This window comes from Leptonychotes weddellii, chromosome 9 (genome assembly GCF_054177405.1).
Source record: "Leptonychotes weddellii isolate Sample4059 chromosome 9, ASM5417740v2, whole genome shotgun sequence".
Lineage (NCBI taxonomy): Eukaryota > Metazoa > Chordata > Mammalia > Carnivora > Phocidae > Leptonychotes > Leptonychotes weddellii.
Window position 1 is genome coordinate 32,727,357 of NC_138377.1, and position 20,745 is coordinate 32,748,101.

Consider the following 20,745-nt stretch of genomic DNA (forward strand, 5'->3'; position numbering starts at 1 on the left):
CTAATTCAACAAACAAAAAAAAGAGAACTGAAATAACTAAAATGTACTCGGACCATTTAAGGAGCTGAAATATACCTTGGCCATCATAATTTTTGTATAATGGCTGTTCAAAGGGTTCCTAATGCCATATCCTCGCTCAAAGTGGTATCTGTCTTCCTCTAACTGGGAATATTATTCCAGCACTATTGGAATCCCAGAGTTCCCAGCCATTGATCATGCAGATATGAGATTAAAATGAAGTATTGCTGTCGTGAGCTGAAGGAAACACTGTTGAATATTTTCATAAATAATTTCTCTCTCCTTCAGATTTCAGTTGCAGAAAGCAGTTATTTCTCTTGAGATATCTATAAGCCAGTTAGAATGAGCTCCACCAAACTGCAACTACTATATAAAAGGTTGGGCAACTGCTGGGTAATTTTTCTACAGGGGTCTTTTCTTTCACATCCTATTCCTCTATGCTCAAACAAGTAAGTCCGGTACTTCCTTGTTACCCTAACACCTACACCCAGAGGAAAGCAGTCCTAACTAATCATGTATTTGTCAACATGGCGATGTGCAGAACCCAGAAATACATAACATCGCATATCAGCAAAATGGAGTTCTATCATCCTTGACCCCAGAACGAAGACACAGAAAATCAGATCCCTCTAATGCACCTCCTCAAACACCGTAGCCCTCACCTTAGCTGCATCATACATTTACCACATTCTGCCCTAACCCTGTCAACTCTCCTGCTCTAATGTTCAAACTGAGTCAGGCATCTGGCAATCTTGACATTACAGAATATCACACCAGGCAACTACATTTATTCAACGCTAATTGAAATGATAAATGAAAACGTGGATGCCAAAGTGTAAAAAATAAAGCCTATGAAAATTTAGGAATTCCAGCATAAATTAAGTTTCCAGGAGCTCAGTGGTCTAGGGCGTGCCAGAATTCCATAACATAAAGATCAAGTTGTTCAATCCTGTACCTCTACCTTTAAGAAAGAGGCCCAGCACTGGATGTGTCCATTGGGATTTTGGAGGCAGTATATGCTATCCTTGAGAATATCGCTCAGACCCATTTATCAGAATGCTGCCAGTGTTGAGGGAGGTCTGCAGCAGGTCACGCAATGGTATAAGCTGCCCTCCCACTTGGGCCATATGATCCAACTGAGTCCCCAGTCACTAGAATACATGGATATATGTATAGATGGCCCCTCTCGAAAAGACCTAGTTACAGAATGTATGCTTTCAACCACCTCAAACCTAAATTCAGTTGGATTAGAAGTGCTAGTTCTTAGGCAGGCAGCTACATTTCCACCAGGGAATGAGATAAGAGGGTTCCACCGGGTTGTTTTGCAACTTCCCTGCCAGAGAACCAGCAAGCAAAGAAAGGAACTGCTGTATTGTCAGAGATAATTGTACACCTAGGGTTTCTAATAGACATCAGAGTTGAAAGAAGTATGTCTGTAACCCAGAACTTAATGGAGCATCTCTTGGTGCTTCCATGCCAGTGATAACCATAAAAGAGCCACCCCAGCAATGACAACGCAAGAAGAGTAAAGCAACGAAAGGTTCTGACCTTTCTCATTCCAGTTCTCCTCATCCTCCACCCCTGTTCCCTGAGATCACTTTCCAAAATAAACCACCTGCCTACGAGCCCCATTTCAGCCTCTGCTGTCTGATGTAAGTTGGTAAGTGATTAAGGAGGGGCACACAAGGAGGGAGGGGGGAATAATTTTTATTAGGACAATTTTACTCAAAAGCCAGATAATACTTCAACTTGTGACAGATAATCAAACCCAGTCCAGTATTACTCAGGAATTAAGAGAAATGAACTACTGATACAAACAGCAATATGTATGCATCTCATGCATAATGCTTAGTGAAAAGATGCCAGACTCAAAAGGCACAAACTACTCCAGTCCATTTATATGATATTCTGGAAATGGCAAGCCAGATTAATGGTTGTCAGGGGCTGGAGGTGATAGAAGGGGCTGATTACAGAGGGGCACAAGAGAACTTTTTGGGGTGATGAAAATGTTCTAAATCTTCATTTAGATTCATTGGTGATCATGTGACTGTGTTCATCAAAACTCAACAAACTTTATGCTAAAAAGGATGAAGACAGCTCCCAAATCAGTAAAATAGTTGCTACAAAAATTATGCATTCACTCTTCCATCTAGAAGAAGCTCTGAAGCCCCTGAATGATTTCCCTTGGACACAGAATTCTAATAATATGGTTATAAAACTTTTAGGTTCACAGTCAATTATAGAGTCTAGAAAGGGAGAAGGAGCCATAGTTGCACCATAAGTAAACAGAGTGAAGGAGACTGAAAAACCCATAACCAGCAGAATCAGGAACTAATAAAAGTCTTTTGGACTTTGGTACATGGGGAAGAAGCCCGCCGTATACCTCCAATTATCTTTGAAAGCATGACTTTATTCCAGCCCATATGATCACTGAAACAAAAATGATGACTCTGAATAACCAGAGATGAATAATTAAACCAAGCAGATTCTGTTTAAGAAAACAGGAAGGTAAAATTTTGGCGGGGGGGGGGGGGGGGGCGGAAAAAGGCAAATCAAAATTTCAATTGGTATTTTAAGTTACAAATTTAAACATAACATTTAAGTTTCTGAAAATCTACTTACACAAAACCTTTATCCCACAAAGATACTGGATTATTATATTATTATCCACATCTTAAAAAAAGAAATTCATTTTGTCACAAAGTACCAACCATGCTAACAGGATCTTGCATGTACAGGTGTTTAGATGGTATCATTTTTAGTAAATGGATACAAGCTATTTTAAAATCCTACATCAATTCGGTGTGTGTAAATATCATTTAAGTTGATAGTTTCATTCTTAAAAACACCAGAGCATAAGTTTGACTCTTCTACCACTCGGGCATTTGGGCAAGTTACTCAATCTCACTGTGTCTCACTTTCTTCATCTACAAAATGAGGATAAAATAAAAATATCCAGCTCATAGGACTCTTGTGAGAATAAATGATAATACATATAAAGTGCTTAGAATTCTGCCCAACACACGCTCCATTCCCGCCCACTAAGTGTTACAGTTGTTATTGTTATTACACAAGCACATATTTTGTTTGTGCTACTCTTTTAAAAACACACTGTCACCAGGTATTGTCAAATACTTCTATGAATAATTACAAAGTTCTAAATGAATGGGGTCTGAATTAATCAGGTATAATTGCAAATAGAAAGACAATGTAGTAAAATAGAGAGAACAAAAGCTGAGAATTAGCCTAGACCTGGGTTTCAAGAAGAGCTGTTTCTCAAGAAATATTCACTAACTGCCCACTAGGCACAAGGCCCCAGTCAGATTCTAAAGTTACAGCAGTGAGCAAAACAGATGTGGCCCCAGTCCACAGTCCCAGCTCAATCACTAGCTGGGAGGTCTTGTGCCAACAGAAATCTCTCAGTGCCTCAGTATCCCCATCAATAAAATGGTAATAATATTTAACTCCTGACAGCAATGCAAGGACTTGGTGGCACCATGTGTGAACTGCCTTCTTAGGAGCACACGGCCTACTGCAGGAACCCAATAAACTGTTACAACACGAATGGGAAAGAAGGGGGCCAACAGCAGTAACTTACAAAGTTTCTCCAAGTTTTAACATTCAAGAGTCTATTTACTAATCAAACCCTACTAGCACAACCAAAATAATATTCATTTTCAAGAATATCAAGTTGCTTTTCTTAAGTGAAGTATTTTCATTTTATGTACAAATATTTTATGTATTTTATGTAGCATTAAGGTAGGTATCTTGGGTATCTGCAGTAAGGGAGGTATCTTAGATGACCCATTCAAGGAAGTTCACTTAATCCAACTTAATGAAACCTGTATCCTCCCAGTACTGATGGAAACACTGGAGGCACATACTGAGGCCATCGTTTCCAGATCAGACCATGCTGGTTTGAGCAGACATGGCAAGAATGAGAACCCCGGCCGAGTTTTCTCCAATGGCTCCAGTAGAGATGTTGGTGACCCATCTCGCTCTCTTGGATGCAATGGGGCAAAAAGCAAGAATACCAAGTTTTAAGCAGAAAAGTATGCTAGTGCTAAACATTTACATCCCAAAGTGTGACCTACCCCCAATCAAGTATTGATTCATTGTATTTCTCTCGTAAGTAAATTTAGCAGCAATTTTGGCATGAACAAGAGAGAAGGGTTTTCATTTAATGTTCTGATTTGTACTTCATTTATACCTGATCCTTTGGAAAGATACCCTAAGATAACTACACTATTTTAAATTTTCTTTCTAAATATATGTGATGGCTTAAATCCAGAATCATGCTTAAATTAACATCTGTGATTGATACGTATTATGGAGGTTTTCTTTAAGAGTTTTCAGAAAGAGCAACATACATATTTTTAAGTCCATAGTTAATTAATTGGAGTTAATTTCCATAGTTAACCATTGTAGTTAACTTCAAAATTGGCTGGTTATTATGAATATTATTTAATTCTAACCTTTAGTGTTATGTAGAGACAGTCATTTTAAGAGGGATTAACTTAGATACACAATAAAGATTTTAAAGCCCAAATGAGCAAGTACTTACTTATAAGTACTACCTGATACCAAAAAAACAGCACTTATATTAAGGAAGAATTTGAATCATTTCTTGGGGATTATTTTACTTGGACCTGACCTCTGTAACATTTATGTGTTACGTATATATGATATAAAGAAACGGTAGCAGTTGAGGACTTGTTTTATGTAAGAACAAAATGAAAGTAACAAAACAATTTAAATGACATTTGCCAGGAAACTGGATTGATTGTTGAAAACGAAGCACTTACTTCTTCACTGACAAATTTCCACTCCCACTTCAGTTCTTCACACCATATCTCCCACTCTTTAGCAGCCTCCAGCAAACTCAACCATTTGTCCCACAGAGCTGCCGTGGTTCTGAGCAAACACATGTCATCAGTGCCTGTGCACGCGGGTCTCAGGTGTCTGAGGACCTGACGTAGTTTCATGAACTCTTCTTTGGTTGATAGGAGATTTGACCCCAAAACCTTAGGAAAGAAAAGGAATAGGAGGAATACAATGTCTATTAATTTTTCAGAGACTTATAAACTTCTTAAGATCTTGAACAATTGATGATTTTAAATCATCCATAAGTATTACATGGTCTATTTTTTAGTCCTTTTGGCAGTCAATTTGAGACAGATTAGAATTACCTATGTATTATTGTGTTGCCCATGAATTTGGAACTATGGTGACAAAAATGACCCATAAACCAATTCTTCCAAGTAAGAAAGTGTTTTGAAAGGTAAACATCCTAAAAGTTCATTGTTATTTTAATATAAGTCTCATTATTTCACTAGGTTGTTAATTTGCACTATACTTATCAACACCAACGCATTACTTAGGGTTTTTGTTTTTGTTTGTTTGGGGACAGATGTTAAGCATAGATAATTTAGAATGTTTTCATTAAAATCCTAATAACATAATACCATAGATTCTAACAGATGAAAATAAGCAAATACAAAAATTAAATAGTAAGAATAAGAAGTAGCCAGGGCGCCTGGGTGGCTCAGATGGTTAAGCGTCTGCCTTCGGCTCAGGTCATGATCCCAGCGTCCTGGGATCGAGTCCCGCATCGGGCTCCCTGCTCCTTGGGAGCCTGCTTCTCCCTCTGCCTCTCTCTCTCTCTCTGTCTCTCATGAATAAATAAATAAAATCTTAAAAAAAAAAAGAATAAGAAGTAGCCAGAGTTTAGACTTATGATAGTTGCATTAAATTCTGTCATTGATCCAGCAACATCCAACAAAATAACATGAAAGGTAAAGCTTTAGAAAGAGTGATCACTGGGGCGCCTGAGTGGCTCAGTCGGTTGAGCATCTCACTCTTGATTTCTGCTCAAGTCTTGATATCAGGATTTTAAGATCAACCCCCGCCGCAGGCTCCCCACTTAGTGGGAGTCTGCTTGAGAGTCTCTCCCTCTCCCCTGCCTCCCCTCCCCCTCGCTCACACATGCTTTCACACACACTCTCTCTCTCTCAAATCAATCAATTAATCAATCAATCTTAAAAAAAAAAAAGAAAAGAAAAAGAGTGATCACTAAGAAGAGTTTGCTACACCAGTAGGTTTGCTACAGTCTTGTGAATCCGACTGATGAACTCTCTTGGAATCACTGTTTCATGTTTCCCCTTGGTGTTTGGTTTGGGGTGTTTTCTTGAGTGTACCACTCAGGCTGAAGATTTCTGTGGATCACAACAGAGTCACATTCCCTGCTGTAGCCACCTGCTCTTTCTGTCAATTTTCTGCATACAGTCTTACTAGAGATGTGCAAATACCTTGCTCTGTTCCAGGCGCTCTAAAGCTTCTTTGTAAGATGCTGGCAAGGGAAACACGGACTGCCCAAGAACTGCCTCCATTTGGCTTAGGTTAGTGCAAATTTTCTCTTTAATTTTTCTGTAGCATTTGTAATTCTCAAGACACCTATGAAGCACAGTTAGGGGAAAAAAGTGTTATTAAATTTTATTTAATACAATAAATTCTGGACTTCCCAGAATGAATTCTGAACACTTAACAGTATGTCATTCTCTTTGTGCTATTCAGTGTTTTTCACCAAATTTTTATTGACTGTCTCCTCCTCCCAGGGACCTGTATGAGACTTTTAATGCAAACTTAACAGGCAGATAAGACTGTTCTCAAAACACCTGAACTGTAGGGGCGCCTGTGTGGCTTAGTTGGTTAAGCATCTGCCATTGGCTCAAGTCAAGATCCCAGAGTCTTGAGACTGAGCCCTGTGTGGGCCCCTGCTCAGTGGGGAGTCTGCTTCTCCTTCTCCCTCTGTCCTTCTCCCTGCTTGTGGTCTCTCTCTCTCTCTCAGATAAAATTTAAAAATCTTTTAAAAAATGCCTAAACTGTAAAATTGCGTTCTTTAACACTGCTAATGAAGTATAAATTCTTCATTGAAATTCTGAAGTATAATTCTTATAGAAAACCACTTAGTCTTAAAAATGCTCATATCATTTGAACCATTAATTCAACTTCCACAATTTATCTTAAGGAATTAATCCTCAAAGTAGGAATTTATCCTAAACCTGATAAAACCTTTTACATAGTAAAATCTTTTTACTTATTAAACTAGTAATTAAAATGGCAAAAATTTGAATATACTTTACATGTAACAAAAGATACGGTTAAGTATATTACAACAGTCCATTTTGTAAAATATTTTATAGCAAATGCAATTACTTTTATGAAGTTTTGTTACAATAAGGAAAAGAGCACATGTTATAAAGTAAAGGAAAAGCAGCAGCCTATTTTCATAGAGCATAATGTGCTATATTAAAAAACATTATGAATAAAATTATATGTATAAAATTGATAGTCTAAATCCCTAAACAATTAAAAATTGAGTATCAAGTATATTTTTTAAAAATTATTCAAATAAAATAATAAATTGGAAAGGAATTAAGGAGTATTCAGAGACCCCAAACTATATGAAAGTTGAAATAGAGAGAAATAAGCTGAGCCCTAAGGACAGTTTTTCACTTTGAGGGCATTTGCTGAGTTTCAGTTTTATTAGCCCTTCCCTGGAATGCTGGGGGCCAAAGGATAAAGCCTCAAACCAGGATAGGTATTTAATAGGAAACCCTCTCTGTAAAGATATATGTAACATATATAACAAAAGACGAGCTTCCAAAATATAGCATAAATCTCTACAAGTCAAAAAAGAAAAGATGAGCAATCCAATAAAAATTGGGCAATGGTTTGAGCAGGCAGTTTTTCAGAAGATGAAATATGAAAGACCAAGAAATACTCAAAAAAGAGGCTCATATATCTTAATAATAATGTAGTAATAGGGCGCCTGGGTGGCTCAGTTGGTTAAGCGACTGCCTTCGGCTCAGGTCATGATCCTGGAGTCCCTGGATCGAGTCCCGCATCGGGCTCCCTGCTCAGCAGGGAGTCTGCTTCTCCCTCTGACCCTCCCCCCTCTCATGTGCTTTCTCTCATTCTCTCTCTCAAATAAATAAATAAAATCTTTAAAAAAAAAATAATGTAGTAATAATAGAGAAGCAATAATAAGATGTAATAATAATAGAGATGCTCATACATGTTAATAATAATAAAGTAATAATAATAGAGATGCAATTAGAACCACAATGAAATATCACTTCTCATCCATCAGACTGGCAAAAATTAAAACTCCCTTGGGGCACCTCGGTGGCTCAGTTGGTTAAGCATCTGACTTCAGCTCAGGTCATGATCTCGGGGTCTTGGGATGGAGCCTCGTGTCAGGCTCCATGCTCAGCAGGGGATCTGCTTGTCACTTGTGCTCTCTCTCAAATAAATAAAATCTTTAAAAAAGAAAATTAAATCTCCCAACATCGGGTATTGGTGAGGATATGAAACAGTTGGAACATAGAATATTCTTGGAACACTAGTCGGAGTAGAAATAAGTAAAATCATTTGGAATTTAAAATGTAAGCTGTGCATACCTTTTGACCCAATAATCACAATCCTTGGTATATATTCCAGGGAAGCTCTTGAATTTAAAAATGTTCCTGTTGGCACTGTTTGTAAATGCAGACTAGAAAAACCCAAATGTCTATCAATAGCTGGGTGACCAAATTTTGCTATAGACAAGTACATGAATAAACCTCAGCATCATAATGATGAAATTGAAAAAATGAAGTGACAGAAGAATACACATACATGAAAATGGGGCACAAACACATAGTAAAAATTTTAAAAAGAAGAAAATGGTAAATAAAAAATTGGACATAACTGTTAATTCTGAGAAGAGGAAAGGACCACACACAAGAATTCAAAAGTCATGATGTTTACCTTTGAACTTTTGGGTACAAAGCTGTTTGTTTTATCATTATTCTTTATATCATATGCAGACTTTTATAAACATTCTGTTGTATGTACTCAATATTAAATAAAGTAAAATAAATAAAATAAAATATTTGCTATGGTTTTCTGCAGATGATTTTTACATTTTTCCATATTTTCCAAATTATTTCTAATGTGTACATGTTAATTTTAAAGAAAAATAGATCTTAATTTTGTTCTTAAAGCATTACCTTTAGAAAGAAGTACCTACCTTTCTAGTTCACTTTCTTTTACTTTGGCTGCCTCCCTCATGGCTGAATCCTTAGAAACTAATTCCTGTATAGTACACTGGAGTTGTTGTTTGGCTTCAGGGCTGCATATAGTCCCCAGTTTCTCAGTGAGGTCCTGGATGTCTTCTATCGTGGACTGCAATTCCTCTTGTTTCCAGCCAGGCATCTCCAGTGGTTCTTCTGGGTTATCAAGGTCTACTTTATGGGACGCAACAATGGCTTCACGGGTAGTAAAGATCCCCATTGCCCTTATGACTGCCTCATTATAGCGTGTCATACTTTCATAAGCATCATTCAAAACATCCTGGTGAATAGGAGATTAAATGTTGTGACAAAGCTGTCAAACTTTGGGGACTTTTATCATTCTTGAATTTTTGTAGTACATTCATAATATGTCTGGGTCTTATAAGGGCTAGCAACTCCTACTTTTAGTTTGACGGTATTACACTAGTATTTAAAGGCAAATAAATTGTTGTTTGCATAAAGAAAAATTGTTTCCAGATTTGCTAAGAAATCTACTCTAAATTCAAAAATACATCTCATGAATCATGTCTGATGACATATGTTCCTGTTCTAGAACTCTTATATTACACTATGAATTAAATAAAACAACGGAATATATTTAATGTATATAACTTTAACAAATATTTGTTGGGAGGGGGGAATTAAAAGAAAACACACACAAAAAACAGATTTCTTGTGTTTTTGTTTTTATTTTTTTTAAACTTTATTCATTTATTTTAAGTAATCTCTACACCCAACATGGGACTCAAACTCATGACCCTGAGATCAAGAACTGAGCTAAGATCAAGAGTCAAACACTTAACCGACGAGGCCACCCAGGTACCCCACATCTTGTGTTTTTAAAGAAATGGCTCTGCCACTAACTTTAGTTTTGAGCACATTACCCAATGTCTCCAGACCTTAGTCTTCTTACTAAAATAACAAATAGCCGAAATAAATAACTTCAAAGGTCCCTTCCAGTCCAGCTCTAATCTTACTATTTTGGAGATTTTTGTCATTGTTTCTGGAAACGATACTAAAATCAAGTAGAGAAGTACTGAATTTACTCAACATTTTTTAAGTACCAATGTAAAAAACTGGTTAAGTACCAATTTTAAGAATATTAGGATTCATAATATGACTTTACATTTAGAGCACTTAAACCTATTAAAATATTTCAAAAATATTATCTAATAATTCTTGGGATGGAGGGAAGGGAGTTAAATTTCCCCCATCCTATAAATTTAATGCAACAATTCTGAAAACACAGTGAAAGGCATTATATTAGGTACATGTGTTCCAATAATGCCTAAGCTGTCTATCCTATTATTGTGGAAAAGGAGGGAGTATGTTGGAGTCATTCTATAACAGAGGTCAACAAACTTTTCCTGTAAAGGGGCAGACTAAGTATTTTAGGCTTTGCATTCCATCTGGGCTATCACAACTACTCAACCCTGCTGGTGTAGCAGGAAAGCAGCTGTAGACATTCTCTAAAGAAGTAAGCATGGCCATCATCCAATAAAACTTTATTTACAAAATCAGGCACTGTGGGCAGATTTGGCCCATGAGCCTTCATTTAATGACCCCTGCTCTAAAATCAGACAGATCTTGATGCAAATCCTGGTTCTGTTACTGCTGTAAGAGCTAAGAAAATGGTTGATGTTCCTGAACTTAAATTTCCTTATTTTAAAATGGGGCTTACGTATAGCACCCACCTCACAGAGTTGCTGTGAGGATTAAAAACAAAGTATTCAGCACAGCACCTAGACACTGAAAGTCCTAAAGAGACGTGGAGCTATTATTGTATGTTCTTTTCACTACACCCTATTTCTTCTATTATGCCTCACTATTTCTAAAAAAACAAAAACCAAATTTTGTATGAGCTCAACAGAGGCTACAAGGGGTATAGAACTAAAGCTGTCACACTCCTCTTTCCCATCTATACGGCACTGACTGTAGTTAGATATAGAATGAGTCAGGATCATAAGTTGGCCCACAGCAAGTTTTTAAAATGGCTATTCTACGGGGAATGTTCATGTAGAACCCCTAACTTCTCAAGAAGCACACATACTAAATAGAGTAAAACCTAAGATCATGAAATAAAAGAAATGCATTAACTGCCTAATTAAGAAAAAAACTTACCGTGCGCAAATCAATGCTTGTATTAAGCTGCACGTGAAGATCTTCAATGTCCCGCAATTTTGTCTCCACAACACAAGCATCAGGGGAATTCTCCTCTCTTTGCTTCTCAATAAGGGTCACTGCTTTCATGCTATCCATTTCCACCTGAACTTGCTCTTGGAATGCTTCGCAATTCTCCTTTTCATTTTGAATATGTTCAATGTCCAAATTTATAAGTAAAGGCTGCTCTACCTGAGACTTTACCTGATTCAAAACATGTAAGGAATTTTCCAGTTTGTCCTGAAAATTCTTTTCATCCATTTCTTTCGGTTGGGATTTTAATACTCCATTTTGGAGGATCTTGTGTAACTTGTCATTTTCTTCCGCATACAGCTTTATTTGGAGTATTTCTTTCTCTTTGAATGAGTCATCGAAGGCCTTACTTTCATTTAATTTCTCTATTATTTCTTGACACAAGCACATAGCTTTCTCAATTCTCCGCTTCAAAATTTGAGCACTGAGCAAAATGCTTTCTGGTGACGTATGGGGCATTCCTAATACTGCTTCAGCCCTTTTCTTAATTTGCAAATCCATAGCCCTCAGTTTACTTAGTGACACTTGGTATTTGCTATGTTCTGCCACAAATGTGTCCAACTGCTTAATTTTTTCCTCAAGTTCCTTTTCTTTTTCAAATACTACTGCTTGTAATTGGTCGAGCTGGGAACAATCCCAGTTTAGTCCTATAGAGTCAAACACTTCTTTGAGTTTCAGTACCTGTAGGATACTAGACTGAATACCAGTGATTCGGTCTTTAAGACTGTAGAGTTCCTCTTTAACATCTTCATTCATTTCTTGATTTAGTAGCAGTTTGCTGTGCTGTAAATGGTCAACCTCCTTCTGAAGCACAGATGCTTTTTCACGGAATTCTCTGTAAAAATGTATCTTGTGTTCTACTTCATTACATTTATTTTGAATGAATCTTTGCATTCTGTTGGCTCTAGTCTTAAGATTTTTCAGTTGGTCATCCAGAAATAACCTTTCAAACACACTCAGATCCTTACAGAGGTTTGTTTGTTCCTGAAAGTGGGCTGCGATTACATTCTGTGCTTCTTGCAATTCCTTCTGAGAACTTGTCAATGTGACCTGCTCCTGTTCCAGTTCAGTTTCTGTGGAGGCTGTTCTCATCTTGGGAATTATCAGTGCTTCGTTTTCTTGAAGTGAAAGTTGCACCTTCTCTATGACTGCAATAAATCTGTTTCTTTCTTCCAATTTAAATTCTAATCGCTGTGATCTTTCAGTCGATTTTAAAATTAGCATTTGGTATTGATTCTGGAAGTCCTGTAGGAGGTGATTTAAATCATGGCTCTCCTCTGCTGAAAGGTTAGGAATATCATTTTTGACCTCTTCAACCAATGACTCCACGGCCTGCTGCTTACCCAGGATGCCATCGTGGGTCACCTTGCATTTTCTGATCTGTGAAAGAATGTCATCTGGGAGAAGGGAAATGGCGGGAGTGAGTTCACCTAGCAGATTCTTGACCCACAGGATAATCTCTCTCATCTTGTTCCTTATTTCGCCCTTCTGGATTTGATTTTCCACCTGGACGTTTAATGGCTCCAAGGCTTCTAATTGCTTCTGCAAGTTCACCATTGCATCTTCCAAAGTCTTCTTTTCCTTTTCTCCCCAGATCCTCTTCATCTGAAATTCAGCTTGCCCCTTTAAAATGGAAAATCGATGCTTGATGGTCCGGAGCTCAGTGGCCAAGGCCACTGTGCTTGCACTTCCCTCCTGTTCTTCTGGAGAGTTCAGCCCTAACTGTAGACACTGCTGCTGCTGCTGCTGCAGAACAATGTCCAGGTCTTGGATCTTGCTCATGAGAAGTGTAAATGCCTCATGTTCTGCTACTTGCTGAGAATACTTCTTTTGAGCCAGTCGTTTCACTTGTTCCCAACTATGTGCAAGTTGCTTGATCTGGCTTTCGAGCAACTTCTTATCCATGTCAGTCAGACAGTTTGATAAATTTTCCCATTTGATTTTCATCTTGCTTAAAGAACCTTTCTCTTTTTCGACTGATGCCAGGAATGTTTTAATTTTGTCCAGATAAGTTGCACTATCCAGTGGTCCCCTAGAAAGAGAAAAACAGATGGAGCTTGTTAATATTTATTATGTATCAACATGAGGTGAGAGGTCATTAGAAGAAATGAATTCTTCTTTGAATTCACGGAAGAGAAGATTGTCTCTAAGAGCCCACTGTCCTTAAAAATCAGAATCTTGTTTAGTGTGGCTCTCACCTATAAAGCTCACCTATAAAGTATGTTTCATAAAAATGTGGAACCACAGGGAAGGAGTGAAGAGTGAAAGGGAACAGTGTCTGTAAAAGGACTCTGAACTGTAAAGGATTTGCACGAAGCTGAGTCGAGGACTAAGAAATCACAACATCCAACCACGTCGTTATCATCTTACCAACAATTATGACTGAGAGGGTATAATCACCCGGATAATCTTTTGAGTATAAAATTGTTTCCTCAAAGGGAGATCACTGAAAGTAAACCCCATCAAGGCAAAGCTATAAAATCAACCTTTGTAATAGTGGGAAAGTGTTTACACAATAAGGCTATATCTGCAACCATTTGCTATTATTTTCAAAGCCAAAAGGAGTATATATATGTAAAAAGAAATCATTAGGATAGATATATATTCAGTATGTTCCAAACTATTTAAACCAATTATGTGGATACTAACCAACTGTATACATAGAATATTTCTTTCCACCCCCACAGTTTAGGATAAACTCTTGACAAAAAGAGTGCTGAATTCCATAGAATCTAAATCTACTTGGCAGAATTTAGTGTGAATTGTTTAATAAATTATTTGTAAAATGAACATAATTTAATTGTAAAAATCAGTACAAATAATATAAAATTTATTGCATGAAACTGACAATTTTCTTCAATGGCCTCCGTATGGAATTAATTTCATACTGTAGTATTAAAATCATAATATCCTTTCATAGTATAAATTCTTTTTTTTTTTTAAAGATTTTATTTATTTATTCATGAGAGACAGAGAGAGAGAGAGAGAGAGAAGCAGGCTCCCAAGGAGCAGGGAGCCCGATGTGGGACTCGATCCCAGGACCCTGGGATCATGACCTGAGCCGAAGGCAGACGCTTAACCATCTGAGCCACCCAGGCGCCCCTCATAGTATAAATTCTTAAAACTCGGGACCTGTCTATGGTAGTGCAGCCTATGCCTGAATAAAAAGAATGCAAGTCCTAAATTTTTTTTTTTTAAGATTTATTTATTTATTTTAGAGAGAGAGAGCGGGGTTGGGGGGGGTGGGAGAGGTGAAGCAGGGGACAGAGGGAGAGAAATCCTGAAGCAGACACAGATCCCCTGCTGAGTGCAGAGCCTGATGCGGACTGGATCCCAGAACCCTGAGATCATGACCTGAGCTAAAACCAAGAGCCAGGTGCTCAACCAACTGAGCCACCCAGGCGCCCCACACGTCCTAAATTCTTATACTTACACTTTTAGACTTTCCTTCTCTGTCAACAAGGCTTTCACTGAGGATTCAACTGAAGCAAGGTGTTCCTGAAAATCGTTAAGGAGATAATATTGGCTTTCTTTATTTTTCTTCAAAGTAATAAGTGCCTGAAGCAGATTGTCCAAGTGGTGCACAGAATGTCCTGTATTGTGAAGAACCAAGGCACTTGTTTCTGCTTTATTGAGATACTCCGTCTGTTCTGGTGGTTCAATGGCTGTTTTCTTTGCTTCCAACTGGGCATATAATTCCTAAAAACAAGTCAAGGAAATCAGTAAATATATACTCACTCATTTACTCATTAATTTTTTTCTTTCCAATAACACGTTCTATCCCAAAAATAGGCTTTAAATATTTCATTTGCACACAGAGAAACTAAGGTGCTGACATTTTAAAGCTTTTTTTCCACTAGAATCATGTTAAAATCTAGACTGAAACTCACAATGGGTCTAGCATTTAATAGCAATTAGATCTCCCTATTGTGTTAAAAGGTTCTGCAATGTCTAAAGGAAGATTTATCTTATTTTTTTAGGTTGTTCTAGATTTATATACACTCCATTTATATATATCCTTTATCTTATTTTTATTATTCACATATATCACCCCTCTTTTCTGTTTTAAATATATGTTTACAGTTATGTAAACTCAGCTAGAATTGTAGGGGTCATTTTTTTAAAAACATGGCCATGTATTGGACTTTTAGATTATATAGCTATATAAATACATAAATATACAAACATAGCTATGTAAGCACAGCTGTAAAAACAAAGGAGTACCCCATAATGTTGATAATTAGGAAAAGTAAATTTGTCAGAATCTGAAGAATACATCTGACTAAGAAGAGGAATGATAAGTCAGAATTTCCAAATTTTGTTACTGAATAAGTAAGTTTTTAGGAACTTCATGAAAAAGACTAATGTTCATTAAACTCTTCCACTTTTTAAATGGAAAGATTTATACAACTTACTGATTAGTACATAATTATATAGTTACCAAACTGATCATCAGGCAAAGGTTAAATAAGACTTTTCATTCTGTGCAAGCAAGTTTCTGGTAATTAAAATATATTGTATTGCACTGGATAAATGATGCAATCATGTTGTCAGTGTTTTTCTTGTTTCCATACCTCTATCTCTTTTAATTGTTCATTTCTTAACATAACATCTAATTCTAAAGGTTGATTTTGCAGCTCATTGACTTTATGCTCATCTTCAGTGTTTTTCATGCTTTCTTGAACATCCAGAGAAAGTTGTTTTGACAAAACCACTTCCACAGCTGAATTCTGAAAACATAAAAAGATTAACTGCTGAACAGTCTACCTTACAAATAAATAATTTTTCTTTCTCTTGGTGAAAACATTCCGGTTCCTTCTATTTACTTAAAGACTTTCCAAAAGTATCTTTGGGCACTATCAAAGATGATTTTTCCATATAATATTTAATTGCTTTTATTGGTATCTCACCAAAAAAATCCCTTTTTTGGCAAGATAGTATAGGATCTCTGATTATATTGTGAGGCATAATCTAGTCTTAAGAAAGAAAACAGATATGGAAAAAACAAAAGTTCCGAAGTTTATGCTTAGTATTCACTGTGATGCAGAGGGCAGAGCAAATAACAGGCATTCAATGTTACCTATTGGTAGTTTAAAATAGTAAGTGGACAGATGGCAGAAACACCAGGATTTCATGGTATTAAGAATGAATTATGCCTTACACCAATTCATAGGAAGAACTCCAAGCTGGGTAAGGCAGGTTATATATGTAGTAATATGATCTTTTCTGAAAGCTACAAGAACTTGACTTTCTCATAGGGTACATAGAGATGCATCTGCATTCATTGATTCATTCTTTGGACAAATATTTGTTGAGCACGAACATGTACCAGGTGCCATGTCCATAATTTTAAAAGATTCCCATTATTTTGCTAAAGTATTAGTTTTTATTTTCCGGTTACTTTATAAATGAAATACCATTTGATTTTGTCATGTCAGTAAGGTCTGTATCAAGTCTGTGAATAAGATGTGTCCACCTCCCCCAATAAGGTAGAAACTGTTGTTGTAAAAATACTACCTGGATACCAATGCAGAATGTTAACAATAAGGGAAACTGGGTAAGAGATACATGAAAACTTCCTGTACTATCTCTGCAACTTTTCCATCAATGTAAAACTACCCTAAAGTTAAAAGATTAAATAAAACAGATGTACGGACATGTATATGTCTGGAGCTTCACCAAAATTAACTGGTAAGAAAATTCAGCTGAGCAGTGTTATGGGTTTTGATACAGTTGGCACTTAGCACAAGTCACTTCTTTAAAAGGCTACACATGATTAAAATGATCTTATACATTTCCTCCATTCCCAACAATTTATTCGTGCAAAACTATAGTTTAAAATCTACAGGGAAGACAGCATCTCAGGAGGAAGGATCCAGGAAGGCTGTGAGAGGAAAAGAGAGGGGCCACACCACAGGCTCCATCGGCCTATGGGTGTTCCTTGCGAGGAGTCACAATCACAGGGGGTGGATGTCAGCCTCCCACTAGATGGTTATTGTTCCTTACAATACCCCCCAAATCCACCTGCAGAATAAGAGTGCCTGAGGTAAAGTCTGAGATATTAGACCCTAGGAAGACTTGACTTACTATCAATCATCTACTAAGAATTCAGAGCCCTAGGTCTATCTTACCCCATAAACCAGTGACTTGAGGACTAGCAACAATTTGCCACTTGTAATCTGCCTTTCGTAGTCAGAGAGAGCATTCTGAAAAACCTGAAATCACCCCAAAACACCACTTGTTTACCAGCTCCAAAAGCCATGTTTCTACCTTGGCAGAAAATCCAACAGAGTCCCTCAAACGAACATTTCAAATTTAAAAGGTAACATTCTCTTGCTCATGCCAGAGAGGTTGGAACACAGACTCAAGGTCCTGATTGGCTCCTGGAAAGATTCTTTTGTAGCCAGTCATCCTTTGCCCATCACCCTTGACTGTATTTTATTTTGATTTTGCAGTCTCACTTGAACGATTTTATTTTAAATATATGATATTTCAAACATAGTTAGAAGAACAAAATATAACCTAGTTATTAATGATATTAATTAAAGTATTAATGAAATATTATAAATAATTAGCATTTGTTTATAACATTATACTTATAATAATAGTATTATAGTATATATTAATTTATTTATAATAATATATACTATAAATGAAATAATAAAAGAATATTAATGATACAGATATAAGTGACATAATTTTCCATATCATAAATATAATTTAAAATTCAACATTCATCCCTTTTTCATCTCTTCCTCCTCAGAAATAACCACTATTCTGAGGGGAAGAATGAAGCGGGGGAAATCGGAGGGGTAGACGAACCATGGGAGACGATGGACTCTGAAAAACAAACAGGGTTCTAGAGAGGAGGAGGGTGGGAGGATGGGTTAGCCTGGTGGTGGGTATTGAGGAGGGCACATTCTGCATGGAGCACTGGGTGTTATCACAAACAATGAATCATGGAACACTTCATCTAAAACTAATGATGTAATGTATGGGGATTAACATAAGAATAAAAAAAAGAAAAGAAAAAGAAATAACCACTATTCTAAAATATATGCATACATTTAAAAAAATATATTTATTCACTTAAATAATCTCTACTCCCAACATGGGGCTCAAACTCATGTCCCCGAGATCAAGAGGCGCATGCTCTTCCGACGGAGTCAGCCAGGCGCCCCACACATGCATTTTTATACTTTTACTACATATATTAGTATTCATACAGTATTGTTTTATATATTTTAATTCTTATAAAACTGGAATCATGTATTATCATTTTATAATTTGTTGGGTTTTTTTTTTCCACTCAGCAGTAGGTTTTGGGGTTTATTCATGGTGACAGATATAAATATGGTACGGTCATTTTAGCTTTGTATACTGTTCTCCTGTCTGCATGAACATGACTTATTGATCTGTCAGGCTACTGTGAACATAATATTGTTTCCAGTTTTTCTTATTAGAGATATTGGTCCAACACCCTTGTATAGGCCCTTTTGCACATTTGTGTGAGTTTCTTTGGGATATTTTCTAGAACTAAAATTATTCCTTTTGATCATCAATAGATAGTTGTCGATTTGTTCTCCAAACTGAATTACAGTTTTTACTCCCACCGGCATGGTAAAAGAATTCATATTTTCCCTAATCCTCTCTGATACTTGGTGCTAAAAGACTTAATTTCTGCCAATATAATCGATGTGAAATTGATATCATTATTGTTTTAATGGATTTCTCTGGCTGCTACAAAGACTGAGCTACTCTCCTAGAAGAAAACATGAGCAGTAAGCTCTTTGACATAGGTCTTAGCAATATTTTTTTGGACCAGTCTCCTCAGGCAAAGGCAACAAAAACTAAAACAAATGGGACTACATCAAACTAAAAAGCTTTTGCACAGCAAATGAAACCATCAACAAGACAAAAAGGCAACCAACTGAGTGGGAAAAGATATTTGCAAGTCACATACCTGATAACAGGTTAACAGCCAAAATATACAAGGAACTTACACAATTTATTAAAAAAAAAAACTGATTAAAAAATGGGCAGAGGACTTGAATACACATTTTTTTCCAAAGAAGACACAGATGGCCAACAGGCACATGAAAGATATTCACCACCACTAATCATCAGGGAAATGCAAATCAAAATCACAATGATATTACTTAGCCATCAAAAAAAATGAAATCTTTGCAACGACGTGGATGAACGAGAAGGTATTACACTAAGCGAATTAAGTCAGAGAAAGACTATCATATGGTCTCACTCATATGTGGAATTTAAGAAGCAAAACAGAAGATTATAGGGGAAGGGAGGGAAAAATAAAATAAGATGAAATCAGAGAGGGAGACAAACCATAAGAGACTCTTAACTCTAGGGAACAAACTGAGGGTTGCTGGAGGGGAAATGGGTGGGGGGAAGAGGTAACTGGGTGATGGGCATTAAGGAGGGCACATGATGTGATGAGCACTGGGTGTTATATACAACTGATGAATCACTGAATTCTACCCCTGAAACTAATAATACACTATATGTTAATTAATTGAATTTAAATAAAACTAAATTTTAAAAAACACAATGAGGTATCACCTTACACCTGTCAGATTGACTATTATTAAAAAGGCAAAAATTAACAAGTGTTGGTGAAAATGTGGAGAAAAGGGAACCCTCATATACTATTGATAGGAATGTAAATTGGTTCAGCCACTATGGAAAACATGAAGTTTCCTCAAAAAAATAAAAGTAAAAATACCATACAATCCATCAATTCCACTTCTGGGTCTTTATCCAAAGAAAACAAAGACACCAATTTGAAGAGATATATGTCTCCCTATGCTCATTACAGCATTATTTACAACAGCCAAGATATGGAATCCACCTAAGTGTCCCTCAATAGATATACGGATAAAGAAAGTGTAGTATATATAGGCAATGGAATATTGCTCAGTCATAAAAAAGAATAAAATCTCACCATTTGCAACAACATGGATGGACTTTGAGGGTATTATACAAAGTGAAATAAGTCAGACAGATAAAGACAAAGACTGTATGATTTCATTTATATGTGAAATCTAAAAAAACAAAACAGAGGAGTACCTGGGTGGCTCTGTTGGTAGAGCATGCAACTTTTGATTTGGGGTTAAGTGTTCAAGCCCCACGCTGGGCACAGAGCTTACTTAATTAAAAAAAATAATAAAATAAAAGGGAAAAATAAAAAACCCAGGGACACCTGGGTTAAGTGTCAGTTAAGTGTCTACCTTTGGCTTGGGTCATGATCTCAGGGTACTGGATCGAGCCCCGTGAAGGGTTCCCTGCTCAGCAGGGAGTCTGCTTCTCCCTTTCCCTCTGCTCCCTCCCTCCCCCTTGCTCATGCTCTCTCTCTCACTCTGTCTCTCTCAAGTGGACAGATAAAATCTTAAAAAGA

The 20,745-nt window shown here is 36.8% G+C and overlaps 1 protein-coding gene and 1 pseudogene across 10 annotated transcripts in view; both read right to left on the bottom strand.

Moving 5' to 3' along the window:
• The window catches only part of SYNE2 (spectrin repeat containing nuclear envelope protein 2), a 214,116-nt gene that overhangs the window by 132,237 nt on the left and 61,134 nt on the right, over positions 1–20,745 (bottom strand). For all 10 annotated transcript variants that reach the window (XM_081830388.1, XM_081830390.1, XM_081830393.1 and 7 more), the window contains 6 exons: positions 15,902–16,057; positions 14,761–15,026; positions 11,256–13,359; positions 9,092–9,414; positions 6,327–6,471; positions 4,824–5,042 (listed from right to left, as the gene is read on the bottom strand). In XM_081830388.1, the coding sequence (XP_081686514.1) occupies positions 4,824–5,042; positions 6,327–6,471; positions 9,092–9,414; positions 11,256–13,359; positions 14,761–15,026; positions 15,902–16,057 (3,213 nt within the window). The remainder of the gene's footprint in view (positions 1–4,823; positions 5,043–6,326; positions 6,472–9,091; positions 9,415–11,255; positions 13,360–14,760; positions 15,027–15,901; positions 16,058–20,745) is intronic.
• On the bottom strand, positions 13–4,802 carry LOC145723412 (small ribosomal subunit protein uS14 pseudogene; annotated as a pseudogene).